The 24138-nt window shown below is 44.6% G+C and overlaps 1 protein-coding gene across 1 annotated transcript; it reads right to left on the bottom strand.

Moving 5' to 3' along the window:
- Nucleotides 1-678: 678 nt before the first annotated feature.
- On the bottom strand, nt 679-1697 carry LOC133797858 (2-hydroxyisoflavanone dehydratase-like). The gene has a single exon (XM_062235947.1). It carries the CDS (start codon nt 1610-1612, stop codon nt 704-706), a length of 909 nt encoding a protein of 302 aa, XP_062091931.1. The 5' UTR covers nt 1613-1697; the 3' UTR covers nt 679-703.
- Between the last annotated feature and the right edge of the window lie 22441 nt (nt 1698-24138).

Below are 24138 nucleotides of genomic sequence, written 5' to 3'. Positions count from 1 at the left end.
GACAGTAGAAGAAAATTGCATGTGGAAAAGTGTGACCTCCGCCTTTTATTTCAACATGATGAAGATGAGTTTAGCTATCTCACTTGTTTTCATCCCTTAATTTCATTCTGCTGCAAAATAAGATTCAGTGGTCATCCTTACTAAAGAATGATGTGTGATCTCGTACGCAGTACAACGCATGGAGCCATAGTTGTATTAATTTTATTTTATGCATTTATATTATTATTTTTTACTTTTAATTTATTTAAAGTTGACCAATCAAATGTATTATCTCATTGATAGTTGGATGCTACTTTAATTTCACTTTTTTTTATACTAATACATTTATTTTTATGCTTTATCACATCTGATTTGATAAAAAAATATTTTATCAAATATGAATGATAAAAATTAACACAAATAAATTAAAATTATAAAAAATAATCTCAAAATAATAAAAAATAGGTACTAAAAAAAATATAAAATATGAAATACAAATAAAATTTTACAAATATATAGAAAAAAAAACTCTCATAAAAATGTAAATAAAAAAAATATACCATAAAAAACTTAAAAAAAAAACTGTTATATCTTTCAAAATTTATAAAAAAAAAATACCATATTTTGTGTAATTTCCTCCTAAAAATAGTCAGTTCTCAACTTGCCTCGGCGAGATCCAACTCAATAGTGGACAAAACGTGTCATAGCGCTACTCTACATGGGCCTAAGCCTGATTCAAGAAGGAAGCCGTCCTCTTCATCACGGCCTGGGCCTTCTCACTTTTTGGTTTAAACAAGTGAAAATCATGGTCCTCCCCTTTAGTCTCCACGATCTCCACCACCCCACTCCATCCACTCTTCTTCAACGCCTCGTAGTAAGCCCAACCTCTTTCCTTCAAAAAATCATTCTCAGCCACAAAAATCACCACCGTGCCACATCCCAACTTGGCCAGATTTGGGTCAGATAGCGGGTTCACCAACAGGTCACCCGGCCCACTATAAGATGGGAAAATGTATTCCAGCAACGGGTTATGTTTGTCGCCATCGAAAAACGGATAAAACAGGATCATTCCAACAATTCTCGACCGACTAAGCCCATCGACAGTGGCTCGGAGTGCCACATTATTGGCCAGAGTCCCACCCGCACTATCTCCACCCACGAAAACCCTCTCGAGATCAGCGTACTGGTTGATCCACTCTTCGGGCCCGTTTCCACCGTAGTGGGCCACAGCCCACTTGATCGCTTCCCATGCGTCCTCGTAAGAGGCCGGTAGGGGGTTCTCCGGAGCCCTTCGGTAGTTCACGGACAAAGCGACGACGGCTGCTTCGGCGGCTAGAGAAGCGACGAAGGGGCTGAAAATAGGAGAGAAGGGGGATTCAACAACGAAAGCACCGCCGTGGTAGTATACCAGGAGAGGTAGCTTTCGGGTCGAATCGGATATTTTGGGGAGGAAAAGCCTGGCGGAGAGTCCGGAAGCGGGCGAGATGACGATGTCTTTGGATCGGACTCCGTTTTGGGCATCATCGGGGGAGGGCGGAACGGTTACGTCTCCGTCGAAGCGATCAATGGTGCCATCTTTGTAGAGTCGGAAATAAGGGAACTCGACAGCCACCTCTTTGGCAGAGTAATCCATATTGATATTTTATGGTTGGTCTGAGTTAGGAAGATTTTTGGTGTAGAAAACTGGAATGGAACATGTCTGTTTATTTTGTTTCTATAAATAATGGAGCATAGGCGGCCGACACACACACTACTTGTTATTTTACTATAATTTTTATCAAACAAAAAATATTTTAATCGTTTAATTATTTTGTCTAATACGTTATAATAATATCAAAATTGATAGCTAACCACCACACTTATTACGGTGACTAGCATTTTTTTTTGTTTGATTGCCGAGGGTTTACACCCTAATTCTCCACGGGCTATTAGCGAGCTGAGGTAGAGCATAATTATATCAGTCACGTGGATGCCACATACCCGGAGCTGTTGTTACGAGGTCCCACCTCTTTAGCTCGAGATAACCAAAGGCTTACCAAGGTTACTAAGGAGTTGGGTCAGGAGTATAGACACCACAGGCTAAGAAGACATCTAGCTCGAGGGACGTGCTTAAGTTGGAAGCTGTGACCCTTTATAAAGTCAACCACGCAATGTAAACGTGCATATATCAGACATCACATGTCTGATATATCCCTGAATTCTCAAACACGCAGCATAAACGTGCGTGTTCAGGCACCTACGACTGGGTTGGGCCGTTCGGCCCATTATCCCCCTTACCTATTAATTAGACTACACTTCATTTGTCAGGTTTTAGGAATTAATCATTAATGTTACAGAAGTGACATGATGGGTGGGAAGGTCACGAGATGACCCCCCTTGCCAACCCCCAGGTGCCCTCTCATATATATATGGAGACCCCGGGAGTTGCAAAAGGTTGGATTCTATTGTGTAAAGAAATACCTTGTAAGGAATACCAGAAAGCTAGCAATAATATTGGCTGGTGGAGTAGAAGGATTTTAACCTTTGAACCACCTAAAAAAGTATTCGTATCATCATTTTATTAAAAGATCATTCATCTTTTACGGTTCATTACTTAGCACTAATCTCATTCTCTTATTCTTTTAATTACCTGTTGGCGAAGAACCGCGTCAACAGTTTGGTGCTTTCATTGAGAGCTTGTTAGATTGGTGCTATCGCAAATACCCAACCATGGTGATCACTCGCTCAAGACACGGTAACGAGGCGGACCAACACAATGGACAGGAGGCCCATCATGCCGCCATCTCCGATGATCAGAACCCTGAGGTTCAACAGCGGTCGGGCAAGCAGCCAATAGGCCAAGATGACACTGGAAATTCGGCACCCCGGCCACCTAATCCAAACCCAGATTTTTACACGGCGGTAGAAATGGAGAATGCTCAGCTGAGGAGTCAGCTGGCGAAGGCTAACCAGCAGATTAAGGAGGTGTTGGCCCGACTACCCCCTCTTACAACCGACGTTAACATCGGAAAGAGGCAAGGCGAGACTCATAAGTCCCGCCGGGGTAATCGGTCCAGGCCTAGCCGGTCGGTCAGACCCCCGACATCTAACTCTACTCCTACATCGCACCACCGGGAGACCACTTTTGAAGAACTACCTAGGGCCAAGCAACAATATAGCCGGTCGGTTCGAACTTCAACTCCCAGCTCACTACCACCCTCGAGTGTGCCCAGGAGGGCTCGATGGAGTTCTCGAAGGAGATTCGGGGAGGGCTCGCAGCGACAGCTCGTCCCGGCCAGTCGTCCTGTGCCCCACTCAGACTGCCGAGCACATGACCCAGAGGTTGGCAAAGCCGAGCGGCCCCTACCTAACCTGATCCGCCCTGACAGGACCAGGTTCGCATCCCCGGTCAGACATCCTCCTTCACCGATAAGATATCTGTCTCCTCCTCGGCCAGTCCGAGATATTCCAGCTTATGGGAGCAGTAGGAGAAATCCACCTTCCACAGGGCCTTCCCATCATAGCAGGGCGCCCAGAGAAGTCCCGGATCCTCACCCCCAGAGGCGGGCTCCAAGCTTCTCAAACAGGAGCTATTAGACCGGAAGCCGCCATAGTGACCTTTCTGGCGAAGACCTGCGCCAACGCCTGAGCTCGGCGCATAGTCCTCAAGCCACCCCAAGGGATGACCTCCGAGATTGTCTAAACTCTCAAAGAGGAGGCCCGGCGGGGAACGACAGCCGTGCTCGCCCAAGGGAAGACCTATCCGAGGTACGTGACAGCGGGAATGTCCCATATAACCTATCTCAAGAAAAGAGGGACAATAACCCGCCAAATGTGTACAATGGATCCGGAGCTGTTGAACAGCCCCGAAATAACCAAGGAAATCAAGACAAAACCCTTGAGCACCTGGCTCAGATGGAGGAGCTAATGAGGAAGCTCCTGTCAGAGAAAGAAAAAGACGAATATGATTCAGGGGAGGAACTTGAGCTCTTCGCCCCTAGCATAGCAGCAACGGCATACCCACCCGGTTTTCGTATGCCGCACCTGTCCAAATTCAACGGAGACGGAGATCCGTCAGATCACCTGGGTATGTTCAATACCCTGATGATGACCCACAACATTGGCCCCGAGCTGAGGCGTTTAATATTTCCCTCCAGCTTGACTGGGTCGGCCAGTCAGTGGTTCAAACAGAGTAAAAAATAGTCAATCAGCTCGTGAAAAACTTTCTCTACTGACTTCAAAAGAGCATTCCGAGCTTCCCAGGCTACCCGCGTCAAGGCCTACACCCTGGCGAACGTACGGCAGCAACCCGACGAGCCTTTGAAGGCTTACCCGAGTAGATTCGCGAACGTCGCTGCTCGGGCCAGAGACGCAGATGACAACTCTAAGCTCATGGCTTTGAGGACTGGAATCCTCGTTGGAGGGGGACTCTGGAATGAGATACAAAGGAAGGGAGTCAACTCCGTAAATGATTCCTAAATAGGGCTCAGGGGTGGATCAACCTGGAGGAGGCGCAAGCCTCAGCTGCAGGAACCAGTCAGGTCCCCGAGCAGCCCACTGGAGTGGGAACGGAGGTCGCGACAGCGACCCAAACCGTTACACAGAATAACCAGTTTGGTGGAGGCAAGAGAAAGGGGAGCAGCGAGGGCAACCAGCACGGCCCAAAGAAGAATAAGTCCGTAGAAAAATTTAAGCCGGTCTACGCGACTTATACGAAGCTCACCCACTCTAGGGAGAACATCTTCCTAGCAAACTCCGCTCGCCTTCCCTGGAAGAAGCTGGAGCCGTTAAAGCACCAAAAGGGAAAGCGAGACCCTTCTAAGTTTTGCCGGTTCCACAACGACGTTGGCCACAATACCGATGACTTTAGACACCTGAAGGATGAGATCGAGACTCTCATCTGAGCCGGCCCCTTGGCTCAGTATGCGCAGAACAGAGTTCCCGCAGGCCATCCAGCTCCGGAAGTCCCGGTCAGTCAGCCCGGGTCTCGGGTAGATCAGGACGTCCCTCCTCCCGTGATAGGAGGAGAGATCTCCACGATCTCTGGAGGTCCTCATTTGGCTGGCACGAGCCGAGGTGCCCAAAAGAGGTACGTCAACGAACTTAAGGCTCATAATGGAGTGGAGTTCGTCCCCGAGCAGTAACGATTCGAGAGGCAATCAATCATTTTTACTGAAGAAGATGCCAGCCACGTTTAGTTCCCTCATAACGACCCTCTGGTCGTAGCAGTACAACTCGTTAATCAGAGGGTCAGGAGAGTGCTGGTCGATAATGGGAGCTCGGTAAACCTTCTATTCTGGTCCACGCTGGAGAAGATGGGTTTGTCTGTCACCGAGCTGAAAGCAACCTCCATGATGCTTTATGGATTCTCTGGAGAAGGATCGGCGACAATAGGGACGATCGAGCTGGTGATCACCTTAGGAGAGGGACCTCGGACAGTCTCAAAACTCCTCAAGTTCATGGTCATCGACTGTCCTGCCGCGTACAACACCATTTTGGGTCGACCTACACTTATAGCTTTTGAAGCCATTACCTCCATCCGCCACCTCGCGCTGAAATTCCCTTCTTCCACGGGGATATGCACAGTCCGTGACGATCAACTTGCTACCAGGGAATGCTACAGCATTTCCATTAAGGGAAAATTAAAACCCGGGCAGTTAACGATGACCATCCAAGGTGGAGAAGAGGAATCTCAAGAACCTTTGCCTAATCCTGAGATTGAAAAACCTCAGAGCGCCGAAGGGGAAAATATCATCCTAAGTGAGGATATTGACCCCAGAGTAGGTGAGGATAAGTCCGAGCTCCAAGCTATCGAAGAGCTCGAGGAAGTAAATGTCGATCCACAGAATCCCTCACGAATGGTTAAGCTCGGGAAAAACCTCTGTGGCGAGAGGAAAGCGGAGCTGATCAAGTTCCTGCAAGAGAACCTGGATGTGTTCGCATGGTCACATGAGGACATGGTGGGAATCAGTCCAAGCGTTATCATGCACACCCTCCATTTAGATAAGAGTGTGCCTGCGAAGTCCCAGAAACAGAGGCGCCTGGGAACGACTCGAGCTGAAGCCCTAGAAGAAGAAGTAGCCTGGCTCAAAAAGTGCGGCTTTATCCGCGAAGCTAAGTTCCCGATCTGGGTCGCCAATCCTATGTTGGTCCCGAAGCCCAACGGGAAATGACGGACCTGCATCGACTTCTCTGATCTGAACAAAGCTTGCCCCAAAGACTGTTTTCCATTGCCAAGGATCGACCAATTGGTGGATGCCACGGCGGGGCACGAGCTCATGTCCTTTATGGATGCGTACTCAGGATATAATCAGATCGCCATGAATCCAGCGGACCAGGAGCACACTAGCTTCATGACCCCAACTAACGTATATTGTTACCAGGTCATGCCGTTCGGGCTGAAGAAGGCCGGTGCTACATACCAGAGATTGGTAAACAAGATGTTCGCCAACCAAATCGGGAAGAACATGGAAGTGTACGCTGATGACATGCTGGTCAAGTCGAAAACTGCTGATAACCATGTTTCCGACCTGGAGGAATGCTTCGAGATACTAAGAGAATACGGCATGAGGCTTAACCCGCAGAAGTGCACTTTCGGGGTCGCATCTGGAAAATTCTTGGGTTTCATTGTCAACACTAGAGGAATCGAGGCGAACCCCGATAAGATCAGGTCGTTGCTTGAGCTTCCCTCACCTCGGTCATGAAAAGACATTCAAGGCCTGACAGGAAGGGTGGCAGCCCTTAATCGGTTTATTTCTAAATCCACCGACAAGTGCCTGCCATTCTACAACCTGCTCCGGGGGAATAAGAAGTTCGAATGGACAGAGGAGTGTGAACGTGCCTTCCTCGACCTGAAAACGCATCTAGCCGAGCCGCCCATGTTATCCAAACCAACGGCAGGAGAGCTTCTTTTCCTTTACCTAGCTATCATAGAAGATGCAGCTAGTGTCGTATTGGTCCGAGAAGAAGACTGGGTTCAAAAACCAGTCTATTACATCAACAAGAGGCTTCTCGGAGCTGAGTCCCGATATCCGTTGATGGAAAAGATGGCGTTTTGTCTCATCACGGCCTCCCGAAAGCTCAGGCCGTATTTCGAATCCCATTCAGTACACGTCATAACCGATCAACCTTTAAGGCAGGTTTTGCAAAAACCTGAAGCATCGGGACGTTTGTTGAAGTGGACTAATGAGCTCAGCCGGTTTGAGATTTTGTACACTCTGCAAACTGCAATAAAAAGCCAGGCCCTAGCCGATTTTGTGGCAGAATGCACAGGATCCCGAGAAGATTCACCCTAGGTCACCTCGGTCCAGGCGTCATGGAAGATCTTCGTAGATGGCTCATCTAATGAGAACGGCTTCGGGGCTGGAATCATTTTGATATCCCCAGAAGGAAATAGATTCCACTCGGCATTGAGATTCGGATTCAAGGCTTCCAACAATGAGGCTGAATACGAAGCTTTACTGGCCGGGCCAAGGGTGGCCCGGGAGCTGAAGGCCAGCTCCGTTTAGTGTTTCAGCGATTCCCAGCTCGTGGTAAACCAGGTTCTAGGTGAATATTAGGCCCGGGGAACCAAGATGGCTGCTTACCTGGCCAAGGTAAAAGTCGAGCTGTCCGCATTCGAACGGGGCTCAGTTGAACAGATACCTCGGGAGCAGAACACCAACGCGAACGCCCTCTCCAAGCTCGCTACCTCCGGGGAGACGGAGACTTTGGGGTTAGTACCGGTAGAGTCCCTGGAGAAACCAAGCATAGAAGTTGGGGCGGAGGTCGAGATGATCGACGCCGGACCAACCTGGATGACCCCCATCCTCGAATATCTCACCGAAGGAAAGTTACCAGAAGAGCGTAATGACGCACGGCGGATACTTTACCAGGCTCCAAGGTATACAATGGTAGATGGGGTGCTATACCACCGTGGGTACTCTCTACCCCTCCAACGATGTGTTCTACCAAGCGAAGCAAAGACCATTTTGCAAGAGGTGCATGAGGGTTTTTGCAGAGATCACACTGGGGGGCAAAGTTTGGCCCTAAAAATCTTAAGGCAAGGATATTACTGGCCCACTCTGTCAAAAGACTCGATCTCTTACGTCAAGAGATGTGACAAGTGCCAGCGATTCGCCACAGTTGCCTGAGCTTCCCCAGTCGAGCTGAAGATGATCTCGTCCCCGTGGCCATTCGCGGTCTGGGGAATCGACTTGGTTGGCGCCCTCCCTACTGGAAAGGGAGGGGTCCGTTACGCGGTAGTGGCTATTGACTACTTCATCAAGTGGGCTGAGGCAGAACCCTTGGAAACAATCACCTCCAAGAGAGTCCTCGACTTCGTGGTCAAGAGCATTATCTTCCAGTTCGGGCTACCAAAGAAAATTGTATCAGACAACGGGACGCAGTTCGACAGCGACCTCTTCACCGAATTCTGTGAAAGGTACGGTATTGTAAAAAGTTTCTCCTCCGTGGCCTATCCCCAGGAAAATGGGCAGGTCGAGGTCGTCAATAAGACACTAAAGGCGAGCCTTAAGAAGAGACTGGACGAAGCCAAGGGGGTCTGGCCGGAACAGCTCCCCCAGGTACTGTGGGCATACCGGACCTCGCATCGAACTCCTATGGGTCATACTCCTTTCTCCCTAGCTTTTGGGAGTGAGGCAGTCCTTCCTGTCGAGATAAAGATATCTTCGCATAGAGTCCAGGGGTATGACCAGGACCACAATCACGAACTACTTTGCGCGTCCCTCAACCTGATTGATGAAAGACGAGAAGATTCGCAGCTCCAGCTCGCTTTACCAGCAAAAAATCACTCATTATTTCAACTCAAAGGTCAGAAAACGCGCCTTTAGTATTGGCGACCTGGTCCTCAGGAGAGTCTTCTTAGCCAGCAAGGACCCCAAAGACGGAGTATTGGGACCGAACTGGGAAGGGTCATACCAAATAACCGAGGTCATAAAGGAAGGAACCTACAAGTTAGCTCGGCTAAATGGAGAAGCAGTTCCACGGACTTGGAACACCATCCACTTAAAGAAATATTATCAATAATACCCCTGCAAGGCTTACTCAGAAAAGCCATTTTTTGTTTATTAAGCAATGAGAATTAAATCTTTTTTTTCATTATTGTTTATATTTGCGAATGTAATATCAAGTAACCACGAAAGACCCTTTCCCAATTACTTGGGGGGCATATGGTACCTGGACACAACCAGGTCGCCTTAAAGCACGAGATATTGATAAAGGATTAACACGAACTAAGTCGTATCCTGGATATAACCAGGTCGTCCTAAAACTTAGAAGTTAATTCAAATTGATTGATCGTTGTTTTTCTTAAAAAGCACGAGATATTGATAAAAGTTAACGCGAACTAAGTTTTCAAATTAACGTCCTGGATGTAACCAGGTCCTAAAACTTAGAAGTTAATTCAAATTGATTGATTGTTGTTTTTCTTAAAAAGCACGAGATATTAATAAAAAATTAACACGAACTAAGTTTTTAAAGTAATGTCCAGGATGCAACCAGGACTTATCTTAGAAGTTGGCTCAAAATTGATTATGCTTTTTCCTAGAAAAGCATAAAATATCAATCGCAACACCAACAAAAACTAAGACTATTACCAAAATGCATAAAGGCAAAATGATGCAAATCAATTAAAAGCAAAAAGTTGGCAAAGCCAATTGTCTCGAGGTTAGAAAACCTCATAGAAAATTACAAAAAAAAATATATATGTTGTTCAAAGGGCAGAAAGAAAAGAAGTCCTAGGCCCCGCCAGGCTGCTCCGATGAGGTCACCACCTTGCCCTCCTGCTCGGCAGCTGCGGAGGTCTCCCCGGTCTCGGAGGGCGCCTCTTGCTGAAGGCGAGCTTTGAACTTCTCCAGGAAGCTGTCCCATGCCTCCGCCCCCATAAAAGAGAAGCCACCATCTGGGTTATAGACCCAGCAATGGTACAGCATGGCCTCCATGGAGGAGCTAGCGGCTGCCCTCTCCGTCGCCAGGGCGGCCTTGGCCTCCTCGAGCTCAGTCCTCGCAGTGGCTAGAGCAGCCTTGGTAGCCTCGGCCTCCTGCAACTTAGGTCGAGATGCGTCCAGCTTGGCCTGCGTAGTCGCCACGGCATCCTTGGCATCCTGTTTCTGCTTTTGGGCAGTCTTAATGGCAGCCAAAGTTTTCTGGTGCTCGCCCCGCATATCCTCGAGCCGAGCCCTAGATCGGGATATGCTCCGATGGAGAGCCAAGGCACCCTGCAAGATCTAAAGATGATAAGGCAACTGCCTTAGAAGAAAAAACAAACATGTGATGCATAATGAGCAAGGGATACAAATGGCAAGGCCAACTTACCGTGAGAGCCATCCCCAGCGAAGACTCCATCACATTCTCCGGGCTCCTTGTCTCGATCGCCCGTAGGTCCCTCTCAGCGGCATGTAGTAATGGTCCACGGTGTAGCTCACCATCTCGTTGACCGTCCCTCGAAAGACGTCGGGGATCTTCTCCAGAGCCCGGAGGTTCACCGGGACGCGCACCTCGGGGGTTGTGGTTGACAAGGTCCCGGTGGGCACCTCCGCTCCCCGAGCAGGTTCGGGAACTCGCGGGGGAGGAGGAGGCATCTTCATTGCAGGAGGGGGCGAAGGCACTTTCTCCTAGGCTGCCGGAGCTTGGTTTTTCCCCTTTGCAGGGGACTTAGAGGTGCTCCCGATGGCCTTCTTCGCCAGCCGGAGCTTTTTCACCATGGGCCCAGAGGAAGGGTTCCCTCCAGGGAACATAGCTCGAAGGTCGTTGCTCCCGGGCTGAGACATCTCCTCTGAGAAAGCAAAGGAAAAGTATTAGTATACAAGTAAAAGTATTCATGCAAAACAACAAAAGGTAAAGGGAAAACAGATCTCAAGTATATATTGAAAGGAATCCTACCCTCCGAGCTAGAGGAGGAATCTATGGTCACGACCACCGGCCCCAGAGCTGCAGCGGAGGAATCTAGGATAATGACTTCGCGGGCTGGAAGAGGCTCTGGGTCCGAATCTGGCTCGGGACTAGACTCTTCTACGTATTGCCTAAGACCCGGAGCTACTATACCCTCCCGAAGGGAGGGCCACGACCGAAGATTGGTCCCATACTACTCAAAAAAGGCCGACCTAAAAGCTATGGTGTTATCTACGACTACAGTGCCCCTAGGGCAGCTACTTTTGTAATCCAGCACGAGCTGGTCGACGCATTGGAGTAAGGTTACGTCGCGGTCTGGGTCGCTTCGATGACGTTGAACGGGCTGGTTAGGATTGAACCTAGCTAATTGAAGGTCTGCAGTGGCCCTATCTAAGTCCCTAAACATGTAAGGATTACCTTGCCCGGAAGGACCGGTTGCTGCTCCGGACCGAGCCCTCTCCTAATTTGTTCCTTGGGCGACCTCCAGCGCCCGCTTCCGCCTCACGAGGGGCACCTCGTCCTCCTCATCCTCTTCTTCTCCCACGGCCCCCTCCTCGGAGATGGGCGCTATCTCACGAGCTGGAGGGAGGCCCCGCGGTCTCCTCAAGGCCAAAGTCTGGCCTGGGGAGATTAGCTTGCATGCCAGCATCGTCTCGTCCGACACGAGTTGGCGATAGTCCTTTTCGCTGGGGGCAGCCCCGCCAATGTCTCGTATTGACCCCCGAGGGTCACAGATTTGGCCGTCCTCGCGAAAATGGCTGCATGGTTGTCTCTAAGTCAGGAACTAACAAAGGAAGATAATCAGTAATCAACTTACGAGCTAAGAGCAAAGGGTACTTACGAGGGCGGTTGAAATAGTGATGTTCGCAATTGCGAAACCCCTTCGACATGAAGAACTGGTCTTTAAAGTCGTTGGGGTGGCTGGGCAGCTCGATGACCGCAGCCGTGTTTGGAAAATGGGTCAGATAGTAGAACCCGTCGCCTCGCCCCCTCTACTCCGAGTTGGCCTTGAGGCAGAAAAAGTAAAGGATGTCCGCAGGCGAGGGGACCTCCCATTCCTGCTTCAGGAATAAGTATCTCAACCCTGCTAACAAACAGTAGGAGTTAGGGGGGAGCTGGAAAGGAGCCAGTTTCACGTAGTTGAGAAAATCCGCAAAGTACTGGTCCAGCGGAAGGAAGGCCTTGAAGTGCTCGTCACTCTAGGCCGCGTATTCTTCATCGAGCGGCGCGCAGCTCCGCTCGCCTTCTGGGGGAGGTCGGGCGTTTAGGGCGCCCCTCCCAATCTCAATATTGTGGGAAAGGAATATCTTATTCACTTTCCCCTGGTTGGTGATCTTCGAGACGATCCTCTCGGCCTCGAAGAAGGCGTCGGGCCCCACCTCGAGCTCCTGCTCCACGGCTGGACCGAAAATGGAGATTGGAGAGTCCATGACCACCTCTTTTCCCTTGGCTTGCTGAGAAGACGAGCTGCCAGCAGTCTTCTTAGGGGCGTTCTTCTTTGGTCCCATCTGGTCGCCTAACGAACAAAAGAAGAAATTTTAGAAAAGGCGACCTAAGCATAGGAAAGAGTCTGGTGCGAAGTGTTTCCTTTACACAGGCTGAGGTAATCTCAGCCCGTGGAGAGTGAGACCATGCGGTTCTATGAACACGCGCCTGTGCTCCCAACGGATCTCCGATTACTTGGAATCCGTGTGTCAGGAGGGTCAGGATAAAAGTTTGCCTTGGAAGGAAAATTTCAGTAGGCAAACAGTGCAAAACCGCCTGTGAAGCGTGTCCCCTAAGCTACCCGGTTTTGCACCCAAAAGGCTGGTTATTTCAAACAGGCATACCAAAAATCCTACCCAGAAAATTTCCCCATAATGTGTACCCTATGAGTCATGCTCCTAAATAGTTTTTTCTACGATTGATGCCCTAGAATAAAAACTTACGCCTATCATACCCACAAAAACCAACCGAATATTGCATGCGGCTACAAAAACAATTTACCTAAGCAACAGTGAAGAGGAAATTTAAAGCATGCATGAGCGGAGAACTTACAGAATGTTTTGCTGTGAAGAGGCTGAAAGGGTCGTCTGGGTTGGAGCCTTATCAAAATAGCTGGTGCCAAAGCCTCAAAGGAGCTCTCGCGCCTGAACTTCTGGAACGCTGGGAACAATAACCGGAAGAAAGAGAGGGTTTTTTGAGACTGAGAAGGAAGAAGAAGATGGGGAAATAAAAAAAAAATTCAAATGAACGGGTGGCCCGTGCGTAAGGTGGCCACCCCTTTTATATACGTAAGAGGCCAAGTGAGGAGGGCCATTGGATTGCCTTGATGTAGGATACGAGGCTCTCTACTCGAAAGGCGAAACGACGATCGATTGTAGGCTAGGCCATTTAATGCGGTTCTCGGAAGACGTACCGTCACCAACCACGATGCTCCACGTATTCAACACCTGCGTAATGGGCGGGATGTGAAGAGTCCACAAGGAAGTCTATAAGCCCCCACTGTGGCACCAGGTGGTGTCGTGTGCCACGAGCAGGGGCTTGGGGGGCAAATGTCTGCCCTAATTCTTCACTGGCTATTAGCGAGTTGAGGTAGAGCATAATTATATCAGCCACGTGGATGCCACATACCCGGAGCTGCTGTTACCAGGTCCCACCTCTTTAGCTCGAGATAACCAAAGGCTTACCAAGGTTACTAAGGAGTCGGGTCAAGAGTATAGACACCACAGGCTAAGAAGACATCCAGCTCGAGGGACGTGCTTGAGTTGGAAGCTGTGACCCTTTATAAAGTCAACCACGCAATGTAAACGTGCATATATCAGACATCACGTGTCTGATATATCTCTGAATTCTCGGACACGCAGCATAAGCGTGCGTGTTCAGGCACCCACGACTAGGTTGGGCCGTACGGCCCATTATCCCCCTTACCTATTGATTAGACCACACTTCATTTGTCAGGTTTTAGGAATTAATCATGAATGCCACAGAAGTGACATGATGGGTGGGAAGGTTACGGGATGACCCCCCTTTGCCAACCCCCAGGTGCCCTCTCCTATAAATATGGAGACCCTGGGAGTTGCAAAGGGTTGGATTCTATTGTGTAAAGAAATGCCTTGTAAAGAATACCAGAAAGCTAGCAATAATATTGGCTGATGGAGTAGAATGATTTTAACCTTTGAACCATCTAAAAAAGTATTCGTATCATCATTTTATTAAAAGATCATTCATCTTTTACGGTTCATTAATTAGCACTAATCTCATTCTCTTATTCTATTAATTACTTGTTGGCGAAGAACCGCATAGGGTATTGAAGTCAATAATTCATAGTAGGGTGTAGAAACAAATTAAGATCACAATCACTTATACTTTCTTCTTTCAAATCACTTTTTTTTTTGCTAGGTAACAAATCACACGTATGCATAACTATGGGATTGTGAAAATATTTACTAGGGGCTATTTAACATTTTGAAAATTATTAAATGTGTGTTGAGTACTATTTTTTTTTTTTAAAAAAAAGTCCGAAATAAAACATTAAAATTTGAATGGAACTTTAGCCGTGCTTAGTTATCCCCTAAGAATGGTAATATAGCCTTGAAAATTGTCTTGAGCCTTAAAAAGAATATATTGAACCTGATTATAGTCATTTTTTAAACTGAGCAAAGTTGCTCTACGTTCAATTAAGTTTGATCAGTTGTATGTTCTATTGAAAAGTTCCAAACCTAATTCGAGAGCTCGTGATCAGAATAAAGAGACACGTAGGAGCTTAATTTGAAGTTCTTCTAGAAAGAAAGAAAAAAAAGAAGAAGATATTGTAGGTATGTATATACATTTATATAAATATTAGATATAAGCAATGTGCATATGCACATTTGTTTAATTTTATTTATATAATTATTAATTAATTTTATTAAATTTATATTAATGTCATATGAATTTTAAATAAATATCATATTTTAATTAAATAATTTATTTATTTTCGTTTAAATTTATGTTTGTTCTAGTTTTTGAATTTGAGAGTAACAACAAAAGATTATATATTATATATTTACTGTAATATTAGAGATTATATTATAGGTTTAATATGATATTATTCTAATAAGTGAGTTTAAGTTTAATTAAATTTTATTTAAGTTATAAAACGTGTGATTTTATTATTTTTAAATAATTATCATTGTAAAATATCTAAAAAATATCATATTTTAATTTGTTTAATTATTTCTTGTTTTTAAATAATTATCATTGTAAAATATCTCAAAAATATCTTATTTTAATTTTTAATTATTTGTTTTATTTTATTTAAGTTAAAGTGTTTACAAACTACCGTTAAATATAATAATATTCTGTTAAAGTTAACATTAAAAAAATAAAAAACCGTTAAAATCAAGAATTTCCGTTAACTATGTAGAAGAGATATTTGAGTGTTTTTGTTTTAAAAATAAATAAATAAATAATGTTAAGTATATAGAATTATATAAACTCGAGGTGAAATTTGTGGTAATAGTTAGATTTGTTGTACTTAAATGTATATATAAAATTTTTTGCAGCAATAATATCTTCTGTTACGTTGGTCCTTAGCCGTTAATTATGTTCAAAACCTACTTGGCGGCCACCTAGCCACATCTAATTGATTCAATTATTTTTTATTTTAAATATATCAAAAATTAATAAAAAAATAATTGTAATAAAGCAAAAATATAGGTGTTGTTTGGTAACACTTAAAAAAATAACTTTTTATTTAATTAATTAAAAATTTGATAATTAAACATAAAATGTGTTTGGTAACTCTATTTTTATTTATTATTTTTTTTTAAATTTATTAAATTTTGAAAATAGAATTTTTCACTTTCAAAATTTTTTTAAACCGTTTTCGACTTTTTTTTATCTTCTCTTCTTCAAATCAACCCCTCATATTATTAAACAAAAAATAAAAATAAAAGTTATCAAACGCGTTTATTATTTTTTGTTTTTAAAAACAAAAATAGTTACTAGACATATATTTATTTTTAGTTACCAAAAATATAATAATATTTCTATTTTTGTGTTTAAAAAATTCAAAAAACAAAAATTTTACCAAACACAACCATAGAAAATAAAAATAATTTTTTAAAATTTATTTTTTTCTCTTCTTCTTCCTCTCTCTTGTTCTTTTCATTCTTCTTCTTGTCGACTTCTGATTAGTGCTCAAAAATATCATTTTACTAGTCTTAAAGTATAAAATTAATTAATTTTTAAATAATATTTTCATGAATTTATTGTCATATATTTTATATTTGAAAATATTAATTTGTATTTAATTTTCAGGAAATATAATGTATTTTGACACAAAGAAAAAGAAAGAAGAAAGAAAGAATTAGAATTGAAGAAATCATGAAAAAATGGCATTTTTGAAGATGAAATGGCCCAAATAAGCCCAGGCCCAAAGCCTTTAGCTGCCAAGCCACTCTTTCTGAGCCACGCGAGCCAAAGCCAAGCCCCCTGCCAAGCCGAGATGCAGCCACCTGACTTCGTCTAACGAGCCGCCTGACGCGCTGCCACCTCCTGACGCAGCGGGCCGCACTCTACCTGACACGGTCCCATGCACCTGCCACCATTGCCACACACCTGATGCGCTCCTGCCACGTCTGAAGCCGAGCCAACCAAGGGTGCCACGTCATCCAACTGACCCCCAAGGCCCAACACCACTTGTCCCACTTCCATCAGCTTTTGTAGCTACTTTCCCACTGTTTTGTACACGATTTTACACATTTTGGGTTCTATTTTCACTATAAATAGAGAGCCAAATGTAGGGAAAAATGATGAGATTGTGGAATTAAGTGTGGAGAGTATAGTTAGAGAGAAAAACATTCTTTTTCCTATTTTTCTTTCATTTCTTTTACACTTTTTTGAGTGAAAACAATGCTTATTTTATGCTAAATTCTCTTGGGGAAAGGCTAGAGTGAAGTTCATGTTTCACATTATATTTTTAATATATTGATTCTTTATTTTGTTCTTCATTTCTATATCTTTGTTACAATTAAATTTATTCTCTTCTAATTTTTATTCTAAAGTTATTAGTGTCTTTTACATAAGTCTAGTCATGCTCTTCTTATGTAATTTAGGCTCTTGATTTAATTTAGGATATTTGTTATATTATATGTTTTTTATTGCATTCTGTCATTGGTATTTTGTAGCTCTACGGTATATAATATGATAAGTTTTTAAAATTAGAAGTTAATATAATTTAATTAAGAAAATATTTTAAGGTGAGCTTTATTATATATATTTTCCAACTATAATTAATGGTGTAGAATTATAGTTGAGTAGAATGAATCAATTTTATTAAAATATATATATGAATGAAACTTATGTCTTCCATATTTTCTTTCTGATTCTAATTTCTCAATTTTGTTTATTTAGTGTTTAAAAAAAATATATTCTTTTTCAAAGTTACATTATTTCAAAGTTTATTATTTCTAATTTACTAGTCTTTCTTTTTACTTGTATTTTACCTCTCTATAAATACGACATAGCCCGATTACTACTACGACCGCTTAGGAGTTTATTGAGCGATATCAATTTTTGGCGTCGTTTCCAGGGAGGTAATTCTACAATTAAAGATTTGCATAGTAAATTGATTTTTTTTATTTAAAGAAAAAAGTAGTATAATTTTTTTTTAATTTCTCTTTTATTTTATTTTTCCTTAGTAATTTTAATTTTTATTTATTCTTTTATTTTATTCATTTATTTTTTGTTATTGTTTTATTTTTGTACGCCCTAAATATCCACGGGCTATTAGCGAGCTGAGAAATAACATAATTATATCGGCCACGTGGATGTCACGTACCCGGAGCTGCTGTTACCAGGTCCTACCTCCCTAGCTCGAGGTAGCCAAAGGCTTAATGAGATTACTAAGGAGGCGGGTCAGAAGTATGGACACCACGGGCTAAGAGCACATCAAGCTCGAGGTACGAGCTTGAGTTGGCACCTCTGACTCCTTATAAAGTCAACCACGCAATGTAAACGGGCATATATCAGACATCACGTGTCTGATCCATCCCTGAATTATCGGACACGCAGCATAAACGTGCGTATTCAGGCACCCACGACTGGGTTGGGCCGTGCGGCCCATTATCCCCCTTACCTATTGATTAGACCACACTTCAGTGTCAGGTTTTAGGAATTAATCATGAATGTCACAGAAGTGACATGATGGGTAAGAAGGTCACGAGATGACCCCCCTTTGCCAACCCCCAGGTGCCTTCACCCTATAAATATGGAGACCCTCGGAGTTGCAAAGGGTTGGATTCTATTTTGTAAAGAATATCAGAAAAATAGTAATAATATTGGCTGGTGGACTAGAAGGATTTTAACCTTTGAACCACCTAAAAAAGTATTCGTGTCACCATTTTACTTTGAGATCATTCATCTGTTACGGTTCATTATCTAGCACTAATCTCACTCTCTATTCTATTAATTACTTGTTGCTGAAGAATCGCGTCAACAGTTTGGTGCTTTCATTAAGAGCTTGTTAGATTAGTGCTATCGCAAATACCCAACCATGGTAATCACTCGCTCAAGACATGGTAATGAGGCGAACCAACGTGATGGGCAGGAGGCCCATCATGCCGCCATTTCCGATGATCAGATCCCTGAGGTTCAGCAGCGGCCGGGCAAGCAGCCAATAGGCCAAGATGACACTGGAAGTTCGGCTCCCTGGCCACCTAATCTGAACCCAGATTTCTACACGGAGGTAGAAATGGAAAATGCGCAGTTGAGGAGTCAGCTGGCGAAAGCTAACCAGCAGATTCAAGAGTTTTTGGCCCGACTACCCCCTCTTACAACCGACGCTAACGTCGGAAAGAGGCAAGGCGGGACTCATAAGTCCTGTTGGGGTAATCGGTCCAGGCCTGGTCGGTCGGCCAGACCCCCAACATCAAACTCTACTCCCACATCGCACCACCGGGAAACCACTTTTGAGGAACTACCTAGGGCCGAGCAACAGTACAGCCGATCGGTCCGGACCTCAACTTCCAGCTCACTTCCGCCCTCGAGCGCGCCCTGGAGGGCTCGAGGGAGTTCGCGAAGGAGATCTGGGAAGGGCTCATAGCGACAGCTCGCCCCGGCCAGCCGTCCTGCACCCCGCTCAGACCGCCGGGCACTGGACCCGGAGGATGGTAGAGTGGAGCGGCCCCGGCCTAACTTGATCCGCCCTGACGGGATGAGGATCGCATCCCCGGTCAGACATCCTCCTTCACCGATAAGATACCCATCTTCTCCCCTGCCAGTCCGAGACATTCCGGCTCACGAGAGTAGCAGGAGGAATCCTCCTGCTGCCAGACCTTCCCATCGTAGCTGGGTGCCTAGAGAAGTCCCGGATCCTCGCCCTCAGTGGTGAGCCCCGAGCTTCTCAAATGGAAGCTATTGGACCGGAAGCCACCGAAGTGATTTATCCGGCGGAGACCTGCATTAGCGCTTGAGCTCGGCGCAAAGTCCTCAGGCCGCCCCCAGGGACGACCTCCGAGATTTCCTAAACTCTCGAAGGGGAGACCCAGTGGGAAACGATAGATGTGCTCGCCAAAGGGAAGACCTGTCCGAAGTTCGTGATAGCGGGAACGTCCCATATAACCTATCTCAAGATAGGAGGGACAATAACCCGCCAAACGCGTACAAAGGATCCGGAGCTGTTGAACAGCCCTAGAACAACCAAAGAGATCAGGACAAAACCCTTGAGCGTCTGGCTCAGATGGAGGAGCTGATGAGAAAACTCTTATCAGAAAAATAAAAAGATGAATATGATTCAGGGGACGAACTTGAGCTCTTCGCCCCCAGCATAGCAGCAATGGCGTATCCACCTGGTTTTCGTATGCCGCACTTGTCCAAATTCAACGGAGACGGGGATCCATCAGATCATCTGGGTATGTTCAATACCTTGATGATTGCCCACAACATTGGCGCCGAACTGAGGTGTTTAATATTTCCCTCCACCTTGACTGGACCGGCCAGACAATGGTTCAAACAGAGTAAGAAGCAGTTAATCAGCTCATTGAAAACTTTCTCTGCTGACTTCAAGAGAGCATTCCGAGCTTCCCAGGCTGCCCGCGTCAAGGCCGATACCCTGGCAAACGTAAGGCAGCAACCCGACGAGCCTCTGAAGGCTTACTTGAGCAGATTCGCGAACGTCACTGCTCGGGCCAGAGACGCAGATGACAGCTCCAAGCTCATGGCTTTGAGAACTAGGATCCTCGTCGGAGGGGGACTCTGGAAAGAGATACAAAGGAAGGGAATCAGCACCGTAAATGAATTCCTAAATAGGGCTCTGGGATGGATCAACCTAGAGGAGGCGCAAGCCTCAGCCACAGGGACCAGCCAGGCCCCTGAACAGCCCGCTGGAGTGGGAACGGAGGTCGTGACAACGACCCAGACCGTTACACAGAATAACCAGTTTGGTGGAGGTAAGAGAAAGGGGAGCGGCGAGGGCAACCAGCACGGCCCAAAGAAGAACAAGTCCGTAGAAAAATTTAAGCCGGCCTACGCGACTTATACTGAGCTCACCCACTCTAGGGAGAATATCTTCCTAGAAAATTCTGCTCGCCTCCCCTGGAAGAAGCCGGAACCGTTAAAGCACCAGAAGGGTAAGCGAGACCCTTCCAAGTTTTGTCGGTTCCACAAAGACATTGGCCACAATACCGATGATTGTAGACATCTGAAGGATGAGATTGAAACTCTCATCAGAGCCGGACCCTTGGCTCAGTATGCCCGGAATAGAGTTCCCGCAGGCCATCCAGCTCCGGAAGTCCCGGTCAGTCAGCCCGTGTCTCGGATAGATCAGGACGCCCCTCCTCCCGTGATAGGAGGAGAGATCTCCACGATCTCTGGAGGTCCCCATTTGGATGGCACGAGCAGAGGTGCCCAACAGAGATACGTCAACAAACTTAAGGCTCATAATGGAGTGGAGTTCGTCCCTGAGCAGCATCTCCCAAAGCAGCAACGATTGGAGAGGCAACCAATCATATTTACTGAAGAAGATGCAAGACACGTCCAGTTCCCTCATAACGACCCTCTGGTTGTAGCCGTGCAGCTCGCTAATCGGAGGATTAGGAGAGTGCTAGTCGATAATGGGAGCTCGGTAAACCTACTGTTCCGGTCCACGCTGGAAAAGATGGGTTTGTCTGTCACCGAGCTGAAAGCCACCTCCATGATGCTTTACAGATTCTCTGGAGAAGGATCGGCAGCAATAGGAACGATCGAGCTGGTGATCACCTTGGGAGAGGGGCCTCGGACAGTCTCAAAACTCCTCGAGTTCGTGGTCATCGATTGTCCCGCTGCGTACAATGCCATTTTGGGTCGACCTACACTAATAGCGTTTGAAGCCGTTACCTCCATTCGCCACCTCACGCTAAAATTCCCCTCTTCCACGGGGATATGCATGGTCTGTGGTGATCAACTTGCTGCCAGGGAATGCTACAGCATTTCTATGGAGGGAAAATTAAAACCCGGGCAGTTAACGATGACCGTCCAAGGTGGAAATGAGGAATCTCAGGAACTCGTGCCTAATCCTGAGATTGAAAAACCTTAGAGTGCCGAAGGGGAAAATATCATCTTAAGTGATGATATTGACCCCAGAATAGGCGAGGATAAATCCGAGCTCCAAGCTATCGAAGAGCTCGAGGAGGTAAATATCAATCCACAAAATCCATCGCGGATGGTAAAGCTCGGGAAAAATCTATGTGGCGAGAGGAAGGCGGAGCTGATTAAGTTCCTGCAGGAAAACCTGGACGTGTTCACATGGTCTCATGAGGACATGGTGGGGATCAGTGTAAGCGTCATAATGCACACCCTCCATTTGGATAAAAGCGTGCCTGCGAAATCCCAGAAACAGAGGTGCCTAGGAACAACCCGAGCTGAAGCCCTAGAAGAGGAAGTAGCCCGGCTATTAAAGTGCGGCTTTATCCGTGAAGCTAAGTTCCCGGTCTGGGTCGCCAATCCTGTGTTGGTCCCGAAGCCCAACGGGAAATGGCAGACCTGCAACGACTTCTCTGACCTGAACAAAGCTTGCCCCAAAGACTGTTTCCCCTTGCCAAGGATCGACCAATTGGTAGACGCACGGCGGGGCACGAGCTCATGTCCTTTATGGATGCGTACTCGGGCTATAATCAGATCGCCATGAATCTAGCGGACCAGGAGCACACTAGCTTCATGACCCCAACTAACGTTTATTGTTACAAGGTCATGCCATTCAGGCTGAAGAACGCCAGAGCTATATACCAAAGATTGGTAAACAGGATGTTTGCCAACCAGATCGGGAAGAACATGGAAGTGTACGTTGACGACTTGCTGGTCAAGTCAAAACTGCCGGTAACCATGTTTCCGACCTGGAGGAATGCTTTAAGATACTGAGAGAATACAACATGAGGCTTAACTCGAAGAAGTGCACTTTCTGTTATATTATTTCATATAATATAATATTAGATTAAATAATGTGACAAAATGTGATTTGTCACACCTTATAACATATTATTGAGAGTCACAAAAATTAGACACATGTGTGTGCCCAAATGTGACATATTTTGGAGTTACAAATTTGTAACTCCCAAATATTACCCAATAATGTGTATATTATATGTTACACATTTGAGATTGGATTTCACAAAGTCATGATGATATATGACTGTTGGAGACATGTTTTTAACTCCCAATAGGTGTTTGGAGGTTACAAAATCATGTGGGAAAGGATTTGGAACGTTTTGGAAAAATGACTTTTTTGTGCTGAAAATGGCCTGTGGCCGCGGCCTGGGGGGCAGAAGCCAGTGGCTGCGGCCACTGAAAAGTCGTGGCCGCGGCCAGTGTGGCTGACAGCCTATGTGAATTTTCAGTTTTTTCCAAATTGAACGGTTCTTACATCCCAAATAACTCTCAAATCTCCATTTTAATTCCATAAACATCCAATTAAACATTGGTAACAGCCATGGGGTTGGTGGAATTTGAAATTCAAAGGGTTATCTCAAACTCTATAAATAGGAGCCTAATGCTCACTTGTATGACACACCATTTTCCATCCACAAAGCACTTGGCTGGAAAATACACAAAAAGGCTTGATAATTCCAGAGAGCTATTTCCTAGAGAGATCCCTTAGTGCTCAGAGAATAGGGGGAAATAAGCTTTTGGACAAAGGTCTTGAACCTTGTTCAAGTTGGTGATCCCCACCACTCTACACTTTGGTTGTGTGAGAGTTTGTTTGTGTTTTCATTCTTTTGATCTTGTTGATCTTATTTACTTGTATTGTTATAGTATTTAGTTTGTAATCTTCTTCTTCTACATCTTTCTATTTACTTGTATTTTGAGCAATTGAGTTGTAATATTTATTTAATCAATATTATATTGTCCATTGTATTTTTGCATAGAGTTGTATTTGGTTTTTCCATAATTCCATTGAGCAATAATATATATTCTCTAACAATCAAAAGCTTAATTTCATTTTCAATGGAAGGAGAAACCATGGAGATCATATGAGGATCCAACTTTGAAAAGATGGTAAGATAAGGTAATGCTCTTCTTTGGTTTTCTTAGAAGATCTATTGGTTTTCTTTAGTGATAGAAATGAGAAGAAGAAAATGTTATAAATGAGATTCATTGTTTTCTAATCTCCTTTGTTTTTTAGTGGTTAGATTAGAAGATAATTTAATATCTTGAGTTTTATGATATGTGATTAATATGTAAATAATCTAGTAGATTATTGGGTAATATGCTTGCATGTCATAGAATTGTCCTATTTTGTGTTAATGAGAAATTATTAGAATGACAACTATATGAGTTTTATATGACATGTATAAATATATTGATTTTGTGAATCAATAGAAATGTGAAATCATATGTGTATGATATTTGTAATTCATGTTTTCAAATTAATAAAGAGCCATATTAGTATGATATTAGTCATGTATGTTGACAACTATGTGAAATTATAATCATGCAAACATTTGTGCGATGTTAATATATTTATCCTATATTATTGCAAAGTGATGAGTTACCATTTATTTGGTAAATAAAAGAAATTATTTGAGAAATGAGATTTCTCATTTAAGTGTATACCATCTCACTTTATGAGATAAGAAAAGATGAAACTAAGGGGGTTACATCTTTTAATGGTTGTGTCTTGCCATGGCAAGAAAAATGAATCAAAGTGGATTCAAAAAAATTGTGGGATGACATGTTGACTCAATAGACTTAAAGTCTAGAGTGTGGTCAAATGAAATATATTTGAGAATTATTTAGTGACAATAATTTTTAAATATTCAATGAGGAGACATTTCAAAATTGGAGAACCAATTT

This window comes from Humulus lupulus, chromosome 1, assembly GCF_963169125.1.
Source record: "Humulus lupulus chromosome 1, drHumLupu1.1, whole genome shotgun sequence".
NCBI lineage: Eukaryota > Viridiplantae > Streptophyta > Magnoliopsida > Rosales > Cannabaceae > Humulus > Humulus lupulus.
The sequence above is the reverse complement of the archived record's forward strand: the minus strand, read 5'-3'. Positions and strand labels throughout refer to the sequence as shown.